Source organism: Corapipo altera, unplaced genomic scaffold (genome assembly GCF_003945725.1).
Source record: "Corapipo altera isolate COAL_440 unplaced genomic scaffold, ASM394572v1 22b, whole genome shotgun sequence".
Lineage (NCBI taxonomy): Eukaryota > Metazoa > Chordata > Aves > Passeriformes > Pipridae > Corapipo > Corapipo altera.
In genome coordinates this window covers 19133820-19155823 of record NW_020884876.1, presented here as the reverse complement: position 1 = coordinate 19155823, position 22004 = coordinate 19133820, and the positions used below count along the sequence as shown (strand labels likewise).

Genomic DNA, 22004 nt, shown 5'->3' with positions numbered 1-22004 from the left:
CCTTCCATTCTGTGATTCTCTAATATGTAGGCAGGATCCCAGTGTGTTGACTAAGGTCTTAGAGCAGTCTTCCCATATCCACACTGGGCCTCTGTTTTTCCATCTTATTTGAGGACATGTCATTTAGCTTTCCCCTTACTCATGTATTTAGTTATTCTTCCTTGGGTCAGCCTGGCCATTTTGACAGTCTGCAGCCCCAGTGTGCTGGCTGATTCCATTTAATTCTGCCTCACTTGTTTTTTTTTCTCTTGCATAGTCATGACTCTCCCAACAGAGGCAATTAGTGACCCCTCCCTGCTGCAGGCTTTCACTCACCTGTACACTTTATTTGAACTAAAGGACTAGACTCATAAAGAAAAGGCCCACTGCAAAACTGGTATGGTATGACTAGTTAACATCCAGAGGGAGCTGGAGCAGTGAAGAGCGCCCTTTAAAACAAGAGGCTGAGAATTTGCATCATTTAAACATTGCAAATACGTTGATTTTATCTATGCTGGTTTGTTTGTTGATCCTGTAAAGCTTATTCCCTGGATTAGTCTCCTAGAAAATGCTAATAACATTTTATTTGAACAGTCCAGGGTTTTTGTTACCTCTTTGCATCTTGCACGTGAAAAATGGTGATTCCTTGAAATGATTCTGAATTTAGTAAGCCTTAAAATGTCCAGCAGAGAATACTCTTCTAATGCTGTAACTTATTAGAGCCTTCTGGAATTATGTTTTATGGCATGCTACAAAGCCCTGGAGACTATGCTTAGTTACTGCTGTCATGGCAGACTTCTAAAAATACTCTGGAGGCTTCTGTTAGAATTAAGCAACTTCATAATTTGGTGTTCATTAGCTAAATTTCATGCTTTTCCTTTTACTAGCTGTTCATATGTAACTAGATTGATGGCAACTGTGAAGTGTAGATTTCCTTTTCCTTCCTTCTGGATGAGCATGAGGTAAAATTGGCATGATTTAAGAGCAATTTTTTTTTAAAAACGCTGCCTCTGTAGGAACTCTAAAGACTATAAAATAGGTTTAAAGAAGATTCCTGTTATATTAAAAAGGATAAATCATTACCATCCCCCACTACTGTGTATTATATATTCCTCCTGATATAATGCAGGAAAGAACAACAGGTTTTTCAAACAGTGTTTTCTGTGAAACTGTCAGTTTTTTGGGTGATATCATCTCACAGTTTACCTTTTCGAAGAGGCTTTGCATACTGGCTGCTGACTTAGTCCTTGACATTGCAATGAAATTGTTAATCTGAAATGAAAAGAAACTGGGAGTAAACATGGGGCTTGCACCCCAGAAGCCCTGTCAGAGCTGGCACAGATGCAGCCCTGCATGTCTCCCTGTGCCCCACAGTGGGCATGGCAGGTGTGAGTGACAGTTCAGCATATCAACAGAAAGCCAGTATCCCAAGGAAGTTTAAAGGGTTAGGTGTTCTGTGCTGTCTGGAAGTTTGCCTCTGCTATAAGGCCAGGAGCTTCCAGCTTAGGGATAGGGCAGAGGCAATACTACTTTCAAAGCTGGATTTGATGGGCACAGTTAGTTGTAATCCTATTTAATTTGAACTTTGACTTTCACCTTAAAATCTTGTAATTCAATTAATAAAGCATATTTTATTTTAGAAAATTAGCACACATGCAGAAATAAACTACCAGCATGCAATTACAGAAGTCTACATTCATAGCATTTTCTTCTTTCGAAAGGAATAAAAAAAAATATTTAGAAAAAAACTCAAGTATAAAACCAAAATGCGTGATATTATTTTGAACAGGGAGACTTTAGAGGAAAGGTCTTCCTTATAACAGCCAAACAGCTCGTTATTTTTGAACACATGGTAATTCCATCAAAGACTGTTCTATGTATCAGGAATTGTTGATGACTTGGTTATCTGTCTGAGCATTACTTAAAAATGATGAAATTGGCAGAAAGAGTGAATTTGTAAGACTGCTGTCAAAACTCTGAAATTTGATAGATGTATTTTACTGTCACTTTTTATTTTACTGATAATATCTCAGTGTAGAATTTGGGCATTTTTAAAAGTCTGTGGAATAAAGTTTGATTTGTTTTTTGTAGTATTTAAGCAGGACTTGAGCTCAGGGAATATCAGATGAATAATGTGTTTTATCTTGGGACTGTCTGTATTTAGTCCCTGAAGGCATTTTCAGTGTATAGCCCAGCTGCTTAGGATACCAATCTTTAAAAGCCCTTTAGGGAAAAATTAAAACTTTTCTTCTCTCTCTCTCTTTCTTTTTAAGGGAAAATATTTTTCAATGTTCTTTTTGCCTTGAACAGACCTGTTAACTATCACCTTGGACTTTGTGGGTTTAGTAAATGCAGTAACAGTTTAGTAATATGCAGTAACAAGCATATCCTTCATGTCCAGGTATTCAAATTTTCTATAGCTCTGTCAGTCATGTGAATGTCTTTCGAAGTTCTTTCAGCTTTCCTTATTAGACTACTTGCATTTGTGAAACAATGTTGGAGAATAAGGTGTTTCAGCTGTTTTTCTGTTATTTTGGGGTGGGTTTTTTGGAGTTGATTGGGGCATACTTGGTATTTGTTTCTGAGTAGACAGCCATCTGTCCCTCAGGTCGTGCCAATTATGCCAACTCTGAAAGCAGCCACAGAAATTCAGTTCTTTTATTCAGCCTGCACAACTGTTTCTTTCACCTTTTGTCTATTAAGGAGGTTGGCCTGGGGTGGTTTTTTTCTGTTGCATAACTAGTACTTATCAAATGGTGTTGCAAATGAATGAAGCAAAAACAAAAGCTCATGACAAGACTTCTCTTAGTAAACTTTAACTTAATTATTATGGCAAATCTAAAAAGATGGAAAACAATTGAATTAAAAACTACTTTTAATGTAAAGGGGTTTACTATATAGGAATAATCTTTAAAATAATTTAAACCAGCAATATAAAGCTTGTAATAGGATAGATGAAGGTTCCAACAGAGGGGGAATTCCTCACTTATTTTTTTCTAGATAACCCACGTTCTATTTTATTTAACAAAAAGAAAAATGACTCATCTCCTATTCAACATGACCTGAGAATAGAGCCATGCCTAATTTACCATGTGATACTTCAGTCTCACTCTTATGTGTTAGCGTGCTAAGTAAATCAGGGTTATAGGTCTAAATTTATTCTTGGAATACAAAATTGATTGTGTTTGTGGGAGGGGCGAGTAAGTCAGTATTACCCACATGAATACTCAAGCAAAACACATAAATACTGCTTAGGAGTGCAAAGTTCTAACTTTGGAATTATTATTTTTTGAGAATCTTTGTAGTGCTTAGTTGTAAGGACAATTGTATGGAGAGTCTGATACTTATTCAATTAGTTCCCTGAAAACCCCTTTATTTATTTAGTATGTGTGTCTGATACTTTTTTTAATCACTGACTTAAGCTACAGTCGTAAACCAAAAAAAATACCCACTCGTTATCTCTTCAGTACTTCATTAAAAAGACAGAACTTGCACACTGGTAGGACTAGCAGTATGATATTTTGGAACAGGTATTATTCACTTTAAAAAACCAGTGCACCAGCCTTTCATTTTGAATAGCAAATATAATGTGTTATGGGTCTCCTTTTTCTCCAGAAAGTTACGTTTATTTCCTACTTTCTCCCAGGTTATTGAATTGACTCTTTCAAAGATTTCATTTAAAATGAGGTAATCTTTACATGGTAAAATTTGTAGTATACATAAAGAGAAGAGTGTTCTGGGATTTAACATTTTTCCAGTATACCTATAATGCAGTATTTAAGAAAAAAAAGTTCTTATGAATACAGAAATATGGTGGACCCTAATTCTTCTCTTTTTCTACAGTCTGTTTTTCATCCATTTTATGGTGTTCTCTTACTGAAAAAAATCTTGTTTATTTTTCAGTTTCTGAGTTCACATTCTTATTCCAAATTGCTTTGATCTCTACTCTTGTTTTCACCTGTATTTCCAGAACTATTTCAGTTTCCTAGTTGCTCCTTCTAAGTCCCAGCAAACACAAATCACTACTTCATATTGCTGAAATAACTTCAAGTGACTTGGGGTAAGACCTTGCATGCAGCTTTTCTCTTTCTTTCACAAACATTAAAAGAAAAAAAAAATAGACCTTTTAATTGTATTTACATAACAAGTGTGTGTTTGCTGTCTGTGCCTCACTAAGGGTACATGGCATCCCTGATTAAAGTCCCAGTGGACCTGGTAGCTGCTCCTGCTGTAGTTCAGTTCACTGGATGGGTTATATGGAGAAATGACATTTCACGAGTGGTGCGCTGCATCCTGAGAGCAGAGTGGAAGCTGCAGTATTGCAGGCCACACTAGAGCTCTCTACTCTGCTGTGACCACAACTAGCTGACTGAAAAGCTTGCTTATGTCTGTTTGGAGGCCCTTGGAAGTACGTATTTGTGACTGTGTATGTAAAAGAAGTAGCTGTATGCTTACTTAGTGTAGTACTTTAGAAAGCAGTTCTGCGCTTCAATCTGTTACCCTTTGGAACTTTTCTTCCTCTTGAAAGTTTTATTGTTTTAGTCAACAGTAATTGCTGAGTGGTTTCTTTTTGCAACGTTCTGTGCCTTTCTTCTAACACAACCGGTCTGTTTTCAATATTTCCATGTTGTTCTTTGGCTGTTGATCTTTGCATTTTTGCTCTCTATATATTATTAGGCTGCTTTTTGGCTTCAATTTTTTTGTTATCTATCTTTAGAATCTAGAGGAATGCTTTGAAGTACTTTCTCTCCATGCTGTCTGTCAATTCCATTTAAGTTTTTCAGTAGTGGGTTAGTTTTAATGTAGGGAAGAAATACCTACTGCAAATATCACCCTAAAACTCTTGAACTGCTTTTGTATAAGCCAAAAGAAAACTAGCCTTGCCTTTAGCCTGAAACAAAGCACAGTGAGCTTCAAACCTAAAGTAAATAACTTTGCAAGTTACAAACAATCAAAAAATGGATGTTTGTATTCTTTCGTAGTGCCACAGTGAGTGATGCTCACAATAGCGGTAGTTTTTAATACCATTTTTGGTTGAGTGTTTTGGCTGAAAGAAAACCAAATGTATGATATTTCTCTTTAAGACCATAATGACAGTGGGCTAACAGCTGTGAGTGCTCTTGGTGGTTAGCATATGAGACCTTGGTTTGATTCTTGTCCACTGAACATACTCAGGGTATGTGTTTGCATGGCTTACACAAGGTTTGTAGGTATTTTAATATGCTAGTGAGACAAGCTACATGTTTGGTGGGATATTGGTGGTTAGAGTGGTTAAGAACTAGGAACCAGAAGGCATAGAACCAACAAAAACTTGGGCTGGAGAAAAAAAAATAGGTTTTTTATTCTAGAATAAAAGTCTATCAGGCAAGTTTTGAGAAGGAATAGAACTGAAACTGCTGCTGTTATGTGTTGGGGTTAATGTTCTTTTTCCAGATGTACAGCACTGACTTGCTGAAGTGGAACCCTGGTATTAATGTGTTCATACTATATTATAAATTATGTGTGTACGTCTAATCTTTGTATCCTTTGATACAAACCAGACCCCAAGGCCCGTGATGGAACTGATGGTTATCATCAGCACATAGCACTTTCCACACACAAACTGCTGCACAAATGTATGGCTAAACATTGTGAAGCCTTTGCAGAGTAGGAAAAATCATCCCTTTGGGGGACTTTGGATTGCATTAATGTCTAAGCTAGGCCAGTGGTCACTTAATTGACCACACTGGTCTGTAAAATTAAAGAAACTCTTCCCCAAATCTCCTGTTTTATAGATGTTAGTTACTTTCTTCATTAAACTGTCTTCTTGCAGGCTCCCAGTGTGTTTTGAAAACACTGAAAATGCTCTTGTGAAGAATCTTTTCAACTTCTTATTTTTTAATTATTTAGTCTCCCCTCATTCTTTGAACAGTTTTCCCCTAAATGATATTTTTGCCACTTTCTTGCATCTTGCTTAATCATATGCTGATTCAGAGCAGTCAGATAGACTGGAGACATGAAGCTTTCTGTACTTCTTTTCCATACCTGGTCACTTACACTTGTGGCACAAAGTTGTTCATGTGTCAGACCAGTCATCTCTTTCAAGAGACATAGAGGAGAGACAATATCTTTTTCACTGGATCAGTCTCACTGCTATTGGCAGGAGTCACATTTCTCTGAGTGGTTAATCTCCCTTGAGAAATTGTTTGCCAATTCACTTGAAAAATGTCCCAAGGTTGCTCCAAAGATTGAAATATTCCATCTGCTTCTATTGTTCTTTGCAACCAGGCTTTTCTACAACTGGTGAGTGGGAAAGTAAGTTACCGTATTTGTCCAGATGTCATCCTCTGCTATCATACATACACAACGCTTGCAAATTCTGCTTTTTCTCTTATTGCCCTATAACCTGTCAGCTGTCATCTGCCATTTGCCCTTACCTTTCAGTTAAGTACTGTATCATCTGTATACTTCCTTCCTCAGATTCCTTTATCCTTGCTGATTGTCTTCCCTTCTCTTATTACAGTTATTTTCAGCTGTGTTACCACCTCTGTATCCAAGCCTTCCTGCTTCTCCCTTTGTTATAGATTTCTTGCACAGACCCTGGCCATCTGTTCCTACCCTTTGTATCCTTGTCCTACGTTAGCTTTTCTTCAATATCTTGCCGCCTTCAGCTATGCCTTTCCTTATTCTCATCTTTTGTTTGTTGTCATGGGGATACTCACTGTGACTTCCAAATAATACACAACGAGCTGTGGTTTCATTTTATTTTGTAAATTTTTTGGTTGTGAGGACAATTAAAAAAACCGAAAAACATCCAAAAAATTAAAATCTGTGAGAGAAGAAAGCAAAATCTTAAATAAGATTGTGTAAAAATCATCTTTGCTTTTAGGCAGATGAACCTCATGACACGACAATCTTGCGTGTTATTTAGGTGAGAATCTAATAAAAGTCTTTCTCTCCAGAGTTTGTCATTAGTGTCTCTTTCATGATTAAATTATGTAGAATATAGAATCAAGAAAATAATAAGATGCCATACTGTGAAACGTGCTTCCAAGCTGGAAACCAGCTTTTATGACTTGCAATGCCCTGAGAGCTCCTTCTGTGCATCCATTTTAGTGAATGCAGAAAAATTCCTTTAGAACTTAGTAAGTTTGAAAAAACAGGGAAAACAACACCTTTATGGCCTCTCTTGCAGAGAACGTTAGCTTCTTCTTTGCACTTGTGGTCTAAGGGCCTAGATAAGCTCCTTGACTTCTCTACCTCCTCTGCCAATTTTGTTCCAGAAAAATTCTTTGTTCAGAGGTGCCAAATAATGTGTGCTCTGGCGTTTGTCTTCCCTGGGCTTTGTGAACTGCAAACTGCACCTGAGTACTTGTCCTCTTCTGAACTCTATAATCCCTCTGTTTAGTATGGCATAATGTGGGGACTAACACACCTAATTTTTTAAGAATTTGGAAAGCCCAGCAGGAGTACTGTTTAGCTATCCACCAAAATTAAGACGTTGGTGTACTTCAAGCCACATACTGAAACCTACACTGTCTCTGTGGTTACTCTCACTGAGAGCAATAATTAAACAACTGGACATATTTTTCCTCAAATTATGTATGTCTTACCATTAGTATATTTTCTGTGTAAATTGAAGAAAAACTAAAACTTTCTTTTAGAAAGGAAACTTTCTTGTCCATATGTATGCTTACACATGCATGAACACAGAAAGAGTAATTATATTCAAAAATTGGACTATAAAAGGAACCACTAAACCCAGTGAGCTGCAGTTGGGCTGGGTCCTAATCTATCTGGACCACCAGGATGGAGTTTCTTTTCTGGCTTTTCTGTTCTGGCTGATCTCCAAGACTTGGCAATAAGCTCTGCCTGATATTTATTATGCATTTACTTTTAATATGTATTTCTGAAAATACGAACTGAACATTAATTTCAATAGAAATTGAGAAATGACTGTAGGTCCAAAACCATTCAGTTTGCTTTGTATGAATGGGGCCTTGGTGTTTCAGGTGCATGATATAAATGATATGGTTAAATTATCAAGGCTAGGGTTTGCAAGAAATGTCTAGGAATGCTTTTCCACTCAGTGGGATCCTCAGTAAGAAAGGGAATGTAGAAGTGGAGGCTTCGTGTGAGGGATTTTGGGGTAGGGCAGAATAAAAGCTGGGCTCTGACAGCCATCCTTGTTGTTTTCCCAATTAGTCTGATATACTAATGTTCTACCTGACTGGTGCTCGAAGCATCTTGAAACTAAACCAAAAAGTACTTAAAAAGCATGCTATTGTTTCTCCTTTGTTTTTTCTTTTCTCTTTCAAATGGTTTTCAAACTATATTTTATTAGTTTGGGTTTTTTTTAAATTCTCATTCATCTCATTTAATATTTCAAGGGGCTTTGGCCAATGCTGTGTATGTGTCAAGTCATATGTCCTGCTCAGCTAAAAATAGTTTCCAAAGTATCTCTGGAAAACTACCAACTAAATTGGAAGGTCCTGGTTCAAGATGGGTGGCAGGTTAATGGAGAGAGATCTCTCTTTCCAAATTTATTTGTCCTGGAATAACAGGAAAATGGAAGTATTCACACCAGCCCTGTGAGATGTGACTTCTGTGAGATTCGTCTACCTCAGGCGTGAAGGAGGAGAACTCTGTGAGATCTGGGAGTGTGAGGGAGCACAGTAAAAGGGGGCCATCGCTTTACAGGCCTTTGAGCTGTAGAGGCTTCTGTTCACCAGCATGTAAAAGGGATTGGGGCCATGCCAGTGGCTTACCAGACTTTGGGAATACCAGTGTCAGCTGCTGAGCAGGTGACAGGAGAGCTGGAATAAGGACCAAATAGGGAGAGCTGGAAAAGGACCAAAGGAAATCATCTAATCCAAGGCCTCCATATTATGGAGTCCTTTGCATAGCGATGCCAGATCATGGTATGACATAGGATTTTGGTCCCATGCTGAACATGCAAGATTATGTGCCACCCTAGCAAAAATTTCTTAGACTTTAAGTTGCTTCCTGTAATTCTTCTCTGTGGTTCAGAGCCTTGGATTTATATTTGGGTGCTTTTGTGTTTATTTTCTGTTTATTTTTATTACATAAGTTATAAATATATATATCTTAAAAGGATATATCCACCTGTTTATTTAAATATATTAATATGTATACACATTTTATAGGTATATTTCATATACGTTACTGAATAAGTTTGATTTTGTTCTTTGTTTCCTTTACCAGTTTGCTGAAAGCAGTCAGAAAAAAGAAGCTTTACAAAAAAGCATTGAGAAATCAAAAATTGGACGTGAAGATACTGTAAGTTGCTTTGAGGGGGAGGCAATCCTACAAGGAAATAGGGCTACAAGTATGCACTTCTTGTAAATACTAGTGTAGTCTTTCCAGGTGCTTTCAGATTTAAAAATATCTTAAAACTTGAACTACCCAGAGGTGTATACCAAAGTTGCCGATGGTTGCTGAACTGCCAAATCTAGTAACGACAAATTTAGATGTTGGAGTTGTTTTTTTAAAACTTATTTGTAGTATAGATTGCTAAATTACTGTTCTGAGCAGCCATGTAAACCTGGTTCTCTTTGCACGCTGAAGCTGTTGACACTACAAAATAATATTTAGGCTTTATGTTTACTATATTTATGAAGTAACATATTAGTTAGAAATACTTGATATGGTGTTCTGTGTTGCAAATTTGCACTGCAATGCTCTGTCTGAAGTCCAATAAATAAATGCATAAAACAGGGACAGCCAGAAGCTTTCAGTTGGAATTGAATTTTGTAGTAAAGTGTCAAATCTTTGAATCCAAACTGTTTTATAGAAACACTCTAGGTTTTTCCTGTGTATGCTTCCTTTATCTAGTAAGTAATAGAGTGAACCTTGCCATCAAACTCTGTTGAAGTCTCACTTTCACAAATTTAATTAAAACTTGCTTTTTGCCAGTACCTTTAATGGTGATTCTTTATCCTCTCACTCGCAGTGAACTGTAATCAGGGAATCATGGGTGGGTTTCTCACACAGTTGTGCTTGTCATCTTTCCAAATGAACTGTTCCAGATTTGGTCTGCTCCAGCATGTGTCCTGCCCTACAGAAAGCTATTGGTCCTGGAAATCCTGTTCCGGCTTGTGTTTCCAATATTTTGGTTCCTGATTATACATCAGGAAGAAGTCCTGAAAAATCTAGATCACAGTGTGGGTCTCTGAGTATCTTATGCCCATACTTCAGCATCTGGAAACTTTTGATTTCCATTCATTCTGCATTTTCAGAACATGCTGAATCCACACTGTTGGCAAAAGCACTGGGAATATGGAATACTGGGGGAAAAAACCTAACAAAACCTAAACAAAACCCCACCCCCATGAACACCTCACACTGCTGGGCTGCCATGGAGATTTCCACTGGTAAAAAACCTGATGGTTTACAAACTTGTGGTATCTGGCTCTTTTAGGCTACCCAGTGCCCTGGCATGAGTTATTTGAGTATCAGCCAGTTACAGTGTTTGTCTGTAACTACAGACTGAATTAGAAGTATGTGCTGAGTTGGCTGTGGGAGAGCTCGTGTTGAGTCAGTGTCTGCAGATTCTTATTGATCAATAGAATCTTTGAGGTTGATATTGTGTACACTCCCAGCAGACTACCATGTCATAAATATCTGAGCTTATTTTTGAGACTACTGCTCTCAAGTGGTGTGGGCAAATAAGAAAAATAAATTCAGAGGGTGTTCATACACAGCATATCAGTTTGTGGAAGGGTGGATGGTAGGTTTTTCTGTAATGCTGTCTTTAATTACAAGACTAGAACTCCTAAATACTGTTTAACCTTTAAGCTCAGTAATTAAGAGATCTCTTTGGAGTTTGCCAAATCTCATTGAGTTCAAAGGTTGTAGAAAATTGTTCTTTTGTTTATCCATTTTGGCCTTAATTTTTTTCCTTCCAGTTTGTCCTTGATATCATTGAGTGTCACTGAGAATTTTGTGTAATAAAATAAAATGCTCAAGTGGTTCATTGACAGAAAGCAGTAGTGAAAGCAGCTTTTAAATTTATGTATTGTTTTCTTGCAAAATGTTCTGTGTGATAATTACTGTTTTTAAGGTTTGTATTTTTTGTGTGTGTCTCCCAACATACTTTGAATCCTCAGGCAGAACGTGCAGCTCTGATGGAGGAACTTGCTGCCCTTCGGCAGAAAAAAGAGCAGCTAAAGGCAGAGATAGACAAATACAGAGAATGTGATCCAGACGTTGTTGAAGAAATGCGTAAGTTGTGTATTGTTTAAAGTGAAAAGGTCTGCACTTCTTTAGCTTAAAATCTGGTATGCAGAGGTTAGTAAAAAACTAACTGCTTTTCTTTTTAAAGCTGAGCAATAAAAACAGTACACAGACCATTTCTTTTCATGTTCTGTTATATTATATATGAGGGGGTTTGTTGATATTTACTCTGCCAATGACTGAGCAGTTAACAAACAATCCCATAATTACTTATGCTTTAGAATTAATATCAGGATCATTCTTCTAGAACCATATTAATTCTATAACTTGTGCTGAACCCTAGAATGTGTGTAGGAAGAGTAGTGTCTGGTTCCCACTTACCTTCAGTTCCATGCTGGCAAAACAGGTACTTAACTTATCTATTTAGAACATAAGCATTTCATTAGAGATGCTTAATTATCACATACAAAAGTGTGGTATCACACCGTTGACTGTACTGTCTCTGACATGCTGGGCTTTGATTGGAGTTTCTAGTTCTAATAGAATACAAGGAATGATGAGTGACTTTAATACTTAATACAAAATTGGGCACTGAAATGTACTTAATATTCTGATCCTTAGCATGAAAAATGAAAAACATGCATGAAATTTTATTGAATTTTCTCTACTGCAACTTTCATGTTTTATTTATTAGGCTCTTACATTGCTACCCAAGCACCACTGCATGTTGCTGTAATGCCAACATGCTGCTACAGAGTGACGAGAAACAGGCACAGTCCTTTTTCTGAACAGATACGTGGCTGAATCTTCCTCTTTCCCTATTCTTCTAACAAAGTCCACAGCACTAGAAATGTTCTGAGAGGAAGCCAGGAACATAAACAGAGTTGGCAGCATACACCAAATCTGGACAGATATTATTTATTTTGAGGGGCTGTGACATTTTTTGTCAGCTGTGTTATCTTTCCCTAAGGATGTAATGGTATGCCAGGGAATAAGCAAACTTGAGACCTGAGGTTAGTTACTGTGCTGTAAATCCCTTGCTGCCTGCTCTCCTGAGGACAAGACACGTTCCAGCTGATTCCAGCTGTAAAAATGAGCGAGGTTAGGCAGATACTGACAGCAGAGGGATGTGTAATGTCAGGTATTTTAACTGCTGAGGTACCCTTACAGTAAGCACTGCACTGAATGGTTTGAGGAGCCTCTTTTTTGAACCACTCATGGTGAGCACGTTCCTGAATACCAGGCACAAGGGGGCAAATCACAGCTTGAATGCTAGGGCAACTGCATTAGTTGGCAATGTGGAGACTAATATCCTGGAAAGAGGGAAGGAGAAAGAAATGTAATACCTATTTACTTCACTTATGCTCTTGTCTTTTGTTTGTTTGTTGGGGTTTTTTTGTTTGGTTGCTTGGGGGATTTTTTTGTTAAAGTATGTAGAAGGTCCATGTGAACTTCTGTGATGGAGGCATGAGCAATTAAGGGAGCTGATGAGGTTAGCGCTGTTGCAGGGGCAATATGCAGTAGTGTTTCAAAATTAATTTGTCCTTGACCTTTAATTTAAAAATTGTTTCTGCTTCATTATATGTTTTGTCAGTTATTACTGAACTAGTAGTGCACATTGTTGCTGGCAATGTATGAGTTGAATAAATGGTCATGTCAATTTGGGGGACTTAAGGTCTGTGTCAAAGCTGAATGGAATTTTACAGACTTTAAGGGAAAGAGGGAAAGGGGGGAAAAAAACGTTGGGGGGTATTTCTCTTCTTTCAGAGTGCGGAAAAATGCAAAGGCAGAACAAGCTGCAGGAAGTTATGGTTTTTAGTGTAAGAAGGCAATAAAGAATCTCAGGCAATGGAAGGCATTCAGCTAGACATAAAAGTTACGGCTGATGCTTTGCAGAAAAACCTTATAATAAAAGTTACTCATTCACAGATTTTAAAGTATTTTTGAACTGCAAGTGAGTGATATGATTTTATACTTCTGTGCAATTTAGATAATTGTGATTATTTTCAGTTAGATCACCTGAGCAAATTTCTAACTCTAAATTACCTTGTTTTAGAGTCAGAAATTAGAGATGGCTGTTACGTTATAAAATCGCACTCTTAAAAAGAGTTGAATTGTTCAATAAAATGTGTTTTGTAGTGGGCAGTGGTCACATTCTACATTTGGGGTTTCCTTCTTCTTCCTTAATGACTTCAACATCTGAGGAAATCTTTCTGATGTCTAATATAAAATTTCACTCTATTAATTTCTCATCCCATATCACAGAGCTACTTTGGTTCTTCTTGTGGTATTTTAGGGCTGTATCAAATTGTCATCTGTTTTCAGTGGCCTTCAAATTTGGTGAATGCTTTCCTGTGTCTTTTTAGTTGCTCATTCCCTCAAAGAAGTATTGCAGAAACAAACCTATTGCACAGTGGTAAGCCTTATTAAAACACACGCACACACACACATATTATTTTCAGGGTCAAAACAAAGTTTGGATGATTCATAGCGAATATCTGAAGACTCAGCTAAAAACAGAACATCTGTCTTGCTTCCTGAATCTTGTGGTGGGAAAGTCAAGTTTGACCATGTAACTAAATATATTATAATGCGTATTCACAAGGGGGCTGATTGGAATACTGAAATACTAACTCTGTTTTTTGCTGACTTCACTGCTTGTCCTCTTCATATCAGTTACAAATGTTTTGCTGTATGGTTTGGCTTAGTTTCCATGTCTTTTGTGTTAGAAGTGCATTGAAGTATAAACTCTTAACACATACCCAAGTTTACAGCATTTGAACACAGACTTTCAGTATTTTTATATAACAACTAACTAGAGTAAATAGCAAAAGAAACAAGATTTAGGGCCAGACCACTAGAGGAAACTACGTAATAGTCTGGTTTTGTGGATATATTTGGATAATTCCATTTTACAGGTAGGGTATTGTAAAAATAGAATAGCAAAATATGAGGGTTTTTTTTTCTAATGACCTCCGTGATTCAGTGATTGAAGTCTTTGCCACTTAGAAACAATCTTTAAGACATCTTGTGTGAGTTAGGATTGAGTAATAAATTATTTCTCAACATTAAAGGCAGTAAAACTGACAACAGTCACTGGAAGTAAAAAAAAAAATAAAAAATAGTGGCATTTTATACTTCTCTATTAAACTTGTAATCCTGCTGCAGATGGTTCAGGATGGAACCCTTATTTCTCAGCTTTGAGGCACGTTTATGTAGGGTGGAAGATATTCTCATGAGAAAGGGGCCATTGTAGAGAGATTCCTCCAGTAGAAAAGCTTATGTGACATAGCATGCATGTATGCAGTTGGATACGTGTGATGCTGCTAGATTCTCTAAAGATTATGGTAGAGGACAAAGGCATGGTTCATAATGTTCATAATATGAACAGTAGTTCATAATTTCTCCAGATTTTTATAAAGTCGACAGAAAAAGCTGCATGTAACATCAAGATTAACCTGCTGCGTAAGTTTAATTCTGCCTGCCTGCCAGAGAGAGATGTTAGGGAGCTAATAGCATTTTTCTCATAATTGATTTTATAGAAAAGTTTGTCTTGACGACATAACTGTATAAATGATGGCGAGTTTACTCTGAGTTGGTCAGCTTGTAACTGGAAACAGCTAAACATTTTCAATGTTCACTGTAAAATAAACATTTCTAGAATTTCCAACTTCTTGTTCTTTCACTGTAAATAGAGGAGTGTTGATTTAAGTTTTATTAAAAGATTGTTGGGTCTTAGCTGTTTTTTTTCACAATAGCCGTACTTTGGTTACTGTGTGCCTCTGCATAGGACAGCTATCTCAGAAATAGTTACATACTGACTGCAGTAAGTGACTTCTGTGTGGTATGATTGCTAATATTTTTGGGGCTTGTCTTAGATGTTGCCTGTTAGAATTCGTCTTTAATTTAGCATGTTTTTAGAGTGTCCAGTGGCTGATAATTTTTATCTAGGCTTTTACCTTTAAAACAATGATCTTAACACGTCTAGACAAGCCGTATTCTCAAAAATTAGCAAACTACCAGATACAACTCATGTAGCAATTTTGATGTCAACCTTTTTACTTTGGCTCTCTTTGTTTATTTTTATCCTGTAGCAAGAGAGGCAAGTGATTCAAATGGATGTGATTTCAAACCACAGATATCCTTTTGACTCCCTGAATGTGTGGTCTCAGAGACATCACTACGAGTCCATTTTAGTGTTAGATTATCTTCTAAAACTAATGGGTATGTGAAAGTAAATTCTGGGATAACATCCAGACTTTACTAAATGCCATGGTAATGTTACGTTATATGTAGTATGTACTTGAAAGTGTCTTTCATTGTAGATGCTTCAAAATTCCTAATTCTGATGTTTCTAAACGCTGAAAATTTCAGCTGACAAACTGTTGTGAAGAATTATATCAGGATATACAGACAGTATGAGAAAATAGTTCTGAATTTTTCAGTTTCTTCATTCATCTTAATATCTGAAGGCTGAATGCTGAAAAGTTAATGTTGATTTACCTGCTGGATTTTGTGGGGTGCACAGTTTGGGAGTTGTTTTTCTAGGTGTTTTTTTGGGGAGGAGAGGGATTTTTTTTTTTTTGTTGGTTGATACACCCCCCTATTCTCTTCTGTTACGCTCAAACAAATTAGAAACTTTGTTACATTTGCAGATGTACTTCATGTTACACAAACTTAGTACCAAGTGCTGGATTCTTTTGGGAATTTCTTACTAACACTGAGAATAGTCCCTGTTCCCAGAAAGGAAACACTAGTGAAGAAATTAAATGAAGATTAGACTATCCTGGCTAGTGGAGAGGCTTTAAAATGAATTGCATCAGTTCTACTCAAAATTCGTCAGAACGCTGATAATTTACAAAAGGGTTTAATGGATTTTATTTTATATTTTGTGGCAAAGATGATTGTTCAGAAAAAGTATCAGAAAGTTTACTTAAAAAAAAAGCCTTGTCAGCAGTATCAGTTATTGAACTATTAAGTATCTGTTTTTAAAAATGTAATGATTCACTTGGAAAAGTGAATGTCTACAAATAATTATAAGCCTGGTCTAAGTGCCACCAAGATCAATAGCGTACAGATGAAGCCTATAGACAAAATGTTTTTTTAATCACCTCTAGATCCAGTATGTTCAGTTTGCAATTAAAAGGATGTTTCCTAGCTACTGACCATGAAATATGCACCTGGCATCTGAGAGGCGAGCTGTGCTTTTTACAGTTTTATGCAACAATATCATTAACAAAGATCTGCAGTCAGAAATTAGTCATTCTGCTGAAGTTAGACTAGTGTCTTCACTCACATTTATGTTAGCCTTAGAGGGTTAAACTAATCTTTCTTTGGAGTGAACCAGACACTTGTTTAAAAGTACGTAGAAAAATAATAATTTTAAAAGCAAGCAAATTTTTTTACTTAGTCTCATCTTTCAGGGTATTGTATATTTAGTGTATTCATCTCCCGAGGATCTGAATGAGGATATGACAGGAAATAGACAATGAATGTTCCAGTATGTAACTTGTAGACTATCTGCTACTAATAAAAACAAAACCAGACAGCCCATATGCCCACCCCTTTTTCCTACTTCATCATGGAGTAGCAGAATATATATAGATGTGCAGCAATAAGGAAAGAACACATTTACTCAACTAATTGCATCAAGCTAAGAATTTTGTTTTCCTTGCTCCCTGTAATGTTCTTAGAATGGTTTGTCATTCAGTTGGAAGGTTGGCAAATTAAATTACCTTTTCAAAAGGTACATTAAAAGATAAATCAAAATGTTTTCCCAAAACTAAACATAACTTAATTTCTAGGAAGAATTAGGAATAATAAATGTACTTCCATGAAAACATAGTTACATATAGTAACAGTAAAATTTTAACTGTTAAGTAAAATTGATGAGTGTAATTACAAATGTGTACTTGGATCACTGATACTCCAAGCTCCTTTGGTAATCATAGCAAGTGAGATGGAATTGCAAGGTTAAGCAAAATATGTGTTCCTTTATCTTCGGCCCTTCCATTTTTTTTATCTTGAAAGTCAAGGGAAACTTGTTTGCATTTCAGTTATTGAAATGCTGGTCCTTTGAGAGAGCAAACACTTGCAAAGCATAATCTGGCTGTGATTACCAGAGACCTGGTTTAAGGACCTTCCCTGACAAAAGTAGGTTAAAGAGTCCTCACCTTGGCCTGTCATTCCTGTGCTGCAGTTCACCAGTGATAAAAGCAAGTTGTCAGCTCAAGGTAGGAACAGATGGTATGGATACCCTTCTTTCGTGATGGAATCTCCTGAGGTATTTGAAATCTCTCTTTCCCCCCCGACAGGTCTGTCTGATGGAGTCTTTTGCTGCCTTCAGAAAGCTTTCATACATGTGTAATTTATCATGCACCCCACAGAATTGTTTGTTTTGTGGTAGTTGCCCTGAAGAGCAACCAGGGATCCTCAGACCAACTAGGAGCACGTCAGGTGACAAGTTTTCAAAGGACATCTTTGCGAGCTCTGCAATGAGTTGAACTGTTAGAAAATGGATCTGGGAAAAACTGAATGAGGGAGGAACAGGTAAATGGGTGAGCAGCTCCTGGCCCTTGTAAAGAAAGGAGAATACAACAGCCATGAAGAATAATGAGTGAAGGGTGACCAGGAAAAACTGGGCAGCTTAGGATGTACCTGTACATATATACCTAAGGCACAAAGCTTAAAGTGAAATGTGGGGCTTTGCTGGGAAGCTTAAGTTCAGAAGGGACATTTGGCTTTCAGCAAAAGGCCCTTATTCTCTGCATTTCAGAGAATTTCTCTGTCTCTGTGTTTGGACTCCAGCTAAGAGGTTACTCCACAATGAAAAACTGCCCTAAATGTTTAAACACATGCATACATGTGTTTCTATACCTCTATACATTCTAGCAAGACTATTTTTCTTAGAGGATGTCAACTAAAGCCAACTTGCTTTAAAATGAAGCTGCGTTTTAGCTGGTTAAGCAAAAAAAACCAAAAAACAAGCAAACAGCACAGCTCGTGTTTTGTCGTTGGGCTTTACTTGGACGCTCAGAAAAGAGCCACTTGGAAGATCAAATCTGTAGGTAACATTAACACCATGCTTAAATAAATTTGCTACTCTGGCAAGTTATCCTTTGTTGAAATCAAATGAAAACACTCACAAGGCTTGTTTTTGTTCTTCCTGTTTATTTTATTTCTTATTTGCTTATATTGGGATGACAGAAAAAATATGTAGAGTTAGAGGGTTATGGGTGAAATGTGTGGGAATAGTTTATTGTCTGAGCCAGTAAATCCTTATGGCAAAAGCTGTTGAGCTGCTTAGGAATGGTAGACACTTGATAAAATTTGTGATGTGGAAAATGGCTACTTATGACTACGTTTATGATACTCCTTGATTTAGAAATGATCAGTAGCAATCCATTTTGGCCATGTTTTAAAGCCCTGAGGAAAGCATCAAATGGAGCTAATCAATAGATCATTTATATATGAAACAGAAAGGCTTTTGTGGAGTGAGTATTTTGCTTCTGTCTCCCAGTGTTAGACCTACTAGCTTAATTGGGTATGGTAGCATTCATTCAGTCTGTTTCGATAAAGTTATGGTAGTGATATTCAAAGGAACATACTGGTTTATATCTTTTCATGACATCTAAATGCAAAATTAGGTCAGGAAAGGTATTGTAGATTTTAGTTTGTTGTCTTCAGTGCTAAGTTGCAGAACTGTCAAATGAGGTCTTCTCTGGCCTTTAAAAAATGTGTTGGCAGCCTCATATCTTCAGATATCTTCCATATTTTATGTTTTCATGTATGTTATGTTTTCATTATGGGTTTATCTAGACTAGGACTGTATATTATCAGGGTATATTCCTAATATAGATACCTTTTTCAGTGCTGTTTAACTGCAGAGTTTTTGCAGGGCAGGTTGTATGAGTACAAGACTAATCTTGGTGCTGGTGGTGTATTTGAGAGTATTTCTAATGTTTTTTTCACCTCTCACTTTAATATCTTATGAGCTAGTTTCACTGAAAAGAGCAGGATATCAGGAAAAAATCCAGAATGGAGAACCAATTTGGGAACACCAAGAAGAACACAGAGTTTTTTTCTCTACCATTGTAAGAGACCTTTGTAGATTGGGAGAAGTTTGTCTTTGGTATTTTGACTCAGTTTTGCGTGAAACTAGAGAAATACAATCCTGATGAAACAGGAGTAGTGTGAATCTCAAACTACTTTATAATTTGTTAGCAATTCAGTATCAGAAAGGGATGTAGAATTGATGAAGCTCTATAATGTGGTCTGTTGTGTCTTGCATCTGCTCAATATTTATATTGATGAGCTGGATAATACAAGAGAAGACATGCTTTTGTTACATTTGCAGCTGATGAAACTAGGAGGGACTGTGTGGACAAAGGACAAAGTGGGATTTCAAAATGAGCATGACAAGTTGCAAAGATAGTCTAAAAAACACTGAATAAAATTCAGTAGTGGTGAGTGCAAGGGTGTACATGCATTCAAGGATATGGTGTTACACAAATGATCTGGAGCAGTTGGTTAAGGGGGGAGGGTTTGAAAAAAGATATCAGGGTTATAGTAGTTTACAGGTTGAATGTAAAATTTCTTGTTGTGTAAAGCAAAGTCACCATACTAAGATGCAGAAGTATAACCAGCACGGAGATGTATGAAATAATCTTCCTCCTCAAACTGGCATTAGTGCGGCTTCAGCCGTAACACTATCAATGTTGGATATCCAAGCTGCATAGCCTACCTAATTTATTTCAAAGTATTCATATATTCTTATAACTAAGTGTTCAGGGTAGAGCTAAAAGACCAGACATTGAGCAATCACATTCTAAGAGGAAAAAAAGATTTATAAAATTAGGGCTCAAAAGAAGGTTGCTTCTGGTGAATATTGCATATCTGTATCTCCTCCAAAAAAAGGAAAGGAATAGCTTATTACTCAGGTTCCTGGAGAAGTTGGCAATAAGTAATAGCCTTAAATTGCAGAGGGAATAAAAATTAAGTGAAAAACCAATGGTAGCAATAATCAAACACAAAATTAGACTGTCTGGGAAGGTTGTGAAAGCTCTTATACTGGCAACCTTAAAAACAGGCTACAAATACCTCAGAAATGGCATAGGTAAGGTTGAAAATGCATTGAGTTGTGGGGTGCAGAGACCGGAGGACCTCCTGCAATGCCTTCTACTCTTCTCTGCAACTTCTGTGACACATGAGGCATGCAGCAGATTGCAGTCCAGAACTGGACAAAAATCATGGTGCTCTGGAATGGGCCTCCTTGTAAAATGCAGTTCAGCAGCACAGAAATTTGCAAGTTGATGGCAAGTTGAATCTGAGTCAGCAGTGCCCTGGCAGCCAGGAGGGCCACCTGTGTCCTAGGGAACATCAGGCAAAGCATCACCAGCCAGTTGAGGGAGAGGATTGTCCCACTCTGCTCTGCACTGGGGCAGCCTCACCTTAAATACTGTGTGCAGTTTTGGGTGCCATGATATAAGAAAGATAGTATAAGAGCTATTGTAGAGTCTCCAAAGGAGGGCAACAAAGATGGTGAAGGGCCTTGAGGGGAAGCCATATGAGGAGCAGCTGAGGTCACTTGGTCTGTGGAACCTGGAGGAGACTGAGAGGAGACCTCATTGCAGTCTACAACTTCCTCATGAGGGGAAAAGGAGGGACAGGCACTCATCTCTTCTTTGTGGTGACCAGTGACAGAACCTGAAGGAATAGCCTGAAGTTGTGTCAGGGGAGGTTTACGTTGGATATTAGGAAAAGCTTCTTCACCCAGAGGGTGGTTGGTCACTGGAATGGGCTCCCCAGGGAAGTGGTCACATCACCAAGCCAGACAGAGTTCAAGAAGTGTTTGGATGATATTCTCAGGCATGTGGTGTGATTCTTGGGGATGGTCCTGTGCAGGGCTAAGGGTTGGACTTAATGATCCTTGTGGGTTCTTTTCCAACTTGGCATATTCTGTGATTTTGTGAATTCACTTTAGCTGTGCTGAACATATGGAGTTTATTAGTGAATGAAGTGGGGAGGAAGTTGTCGTCCATTCAGGGAGCCCTGAATCAGCCCTGAATCAAGTTGGTATGCTTGTTTCTGTTTTGTAAGCATACTGCTTCCCTCTGGTCTTTGGATAAGAATAGATATATTTTAGTTATGCCACTAAGATTTCAGCGTGGGTTTTCAGGGACACTATTTAAAAGGGAAATGGTCTTTTTCTGTAGGCACATGAATATAGTAAACTTAAGTGCAAGAGCTTGTCTTTTGCATAGAGGAATTTTTTGGTAGCAATTCTGACAAATTCTGTTCGACGTTTTTCAAGGAGACCCTGTGTACATCCTGATGAAATTTGACAGTGTGACCTTTTTCATATGGGACAGAAGGAGTTTTTGCTGATGAGACTTGACACTTTTTTCAAACACACTGACAAAGATCACAGACCCTTTAAAACCGTGTTCCCAGCAATGTGGATCAGCTCTATAGTAGCTTTACTGTGCACTGCTGTGTCTCACCATACAGACAAGCACTACAGACTGGCACTATGGTATGTATTCACTCAGGTTTATTTTCAAGTAAACATATATATATATATATGTGCATATACACACACACGTTGCAGCAGAAGTGCTAATTTAATTCATTTGTATATCAAAATTTCTTGAGTATTTTTCTATCACAAATAGCTTATATTGTGTCCTATGCCTTTCAAAATGGTTGTAGATTAGTAGGTAGCATTCAAAATCATCAATGCTTTTTCTTGTAGTTCTGAAACTTTATTCAGATCTAAAAGAAGTTGGTATAAATAATTCCGTTGAATTTGTGATGTCATTTAAATGAGAAATCATATTTATGCATTGACT

At 37.4% G+C, this 22004-nt stretch overlaps 1 protein-coding gene across 3 annotated transcripts in view; it reads left to right on the top strand.

The window, feature by feature from the left end:
* MND1 (meiotic nuclear divisions 1) overlaps positions 1 to 22004 on the top strand; it is a 57780-nt gene that overhangs the window by 12101 nt on the left and 23675 nt on the right. For all 3 annotated transcript variants that reach the window (XM_027636210.1, XM_027636212.1, XM_027636211.1), the window contains 2 exons: positions 9184 to 9258; positions 11088 to 11202. In XM_027636210.1, coding sequence (XP_027492011.1) covers positions 9184 to 9258; positions 11088 to 11202 — 190 coding nt within the window. The remainder of the gene's footprint in view (positions 1 to 9183; positions 9259 to 11087; positions 11203 to 22004) is intronic.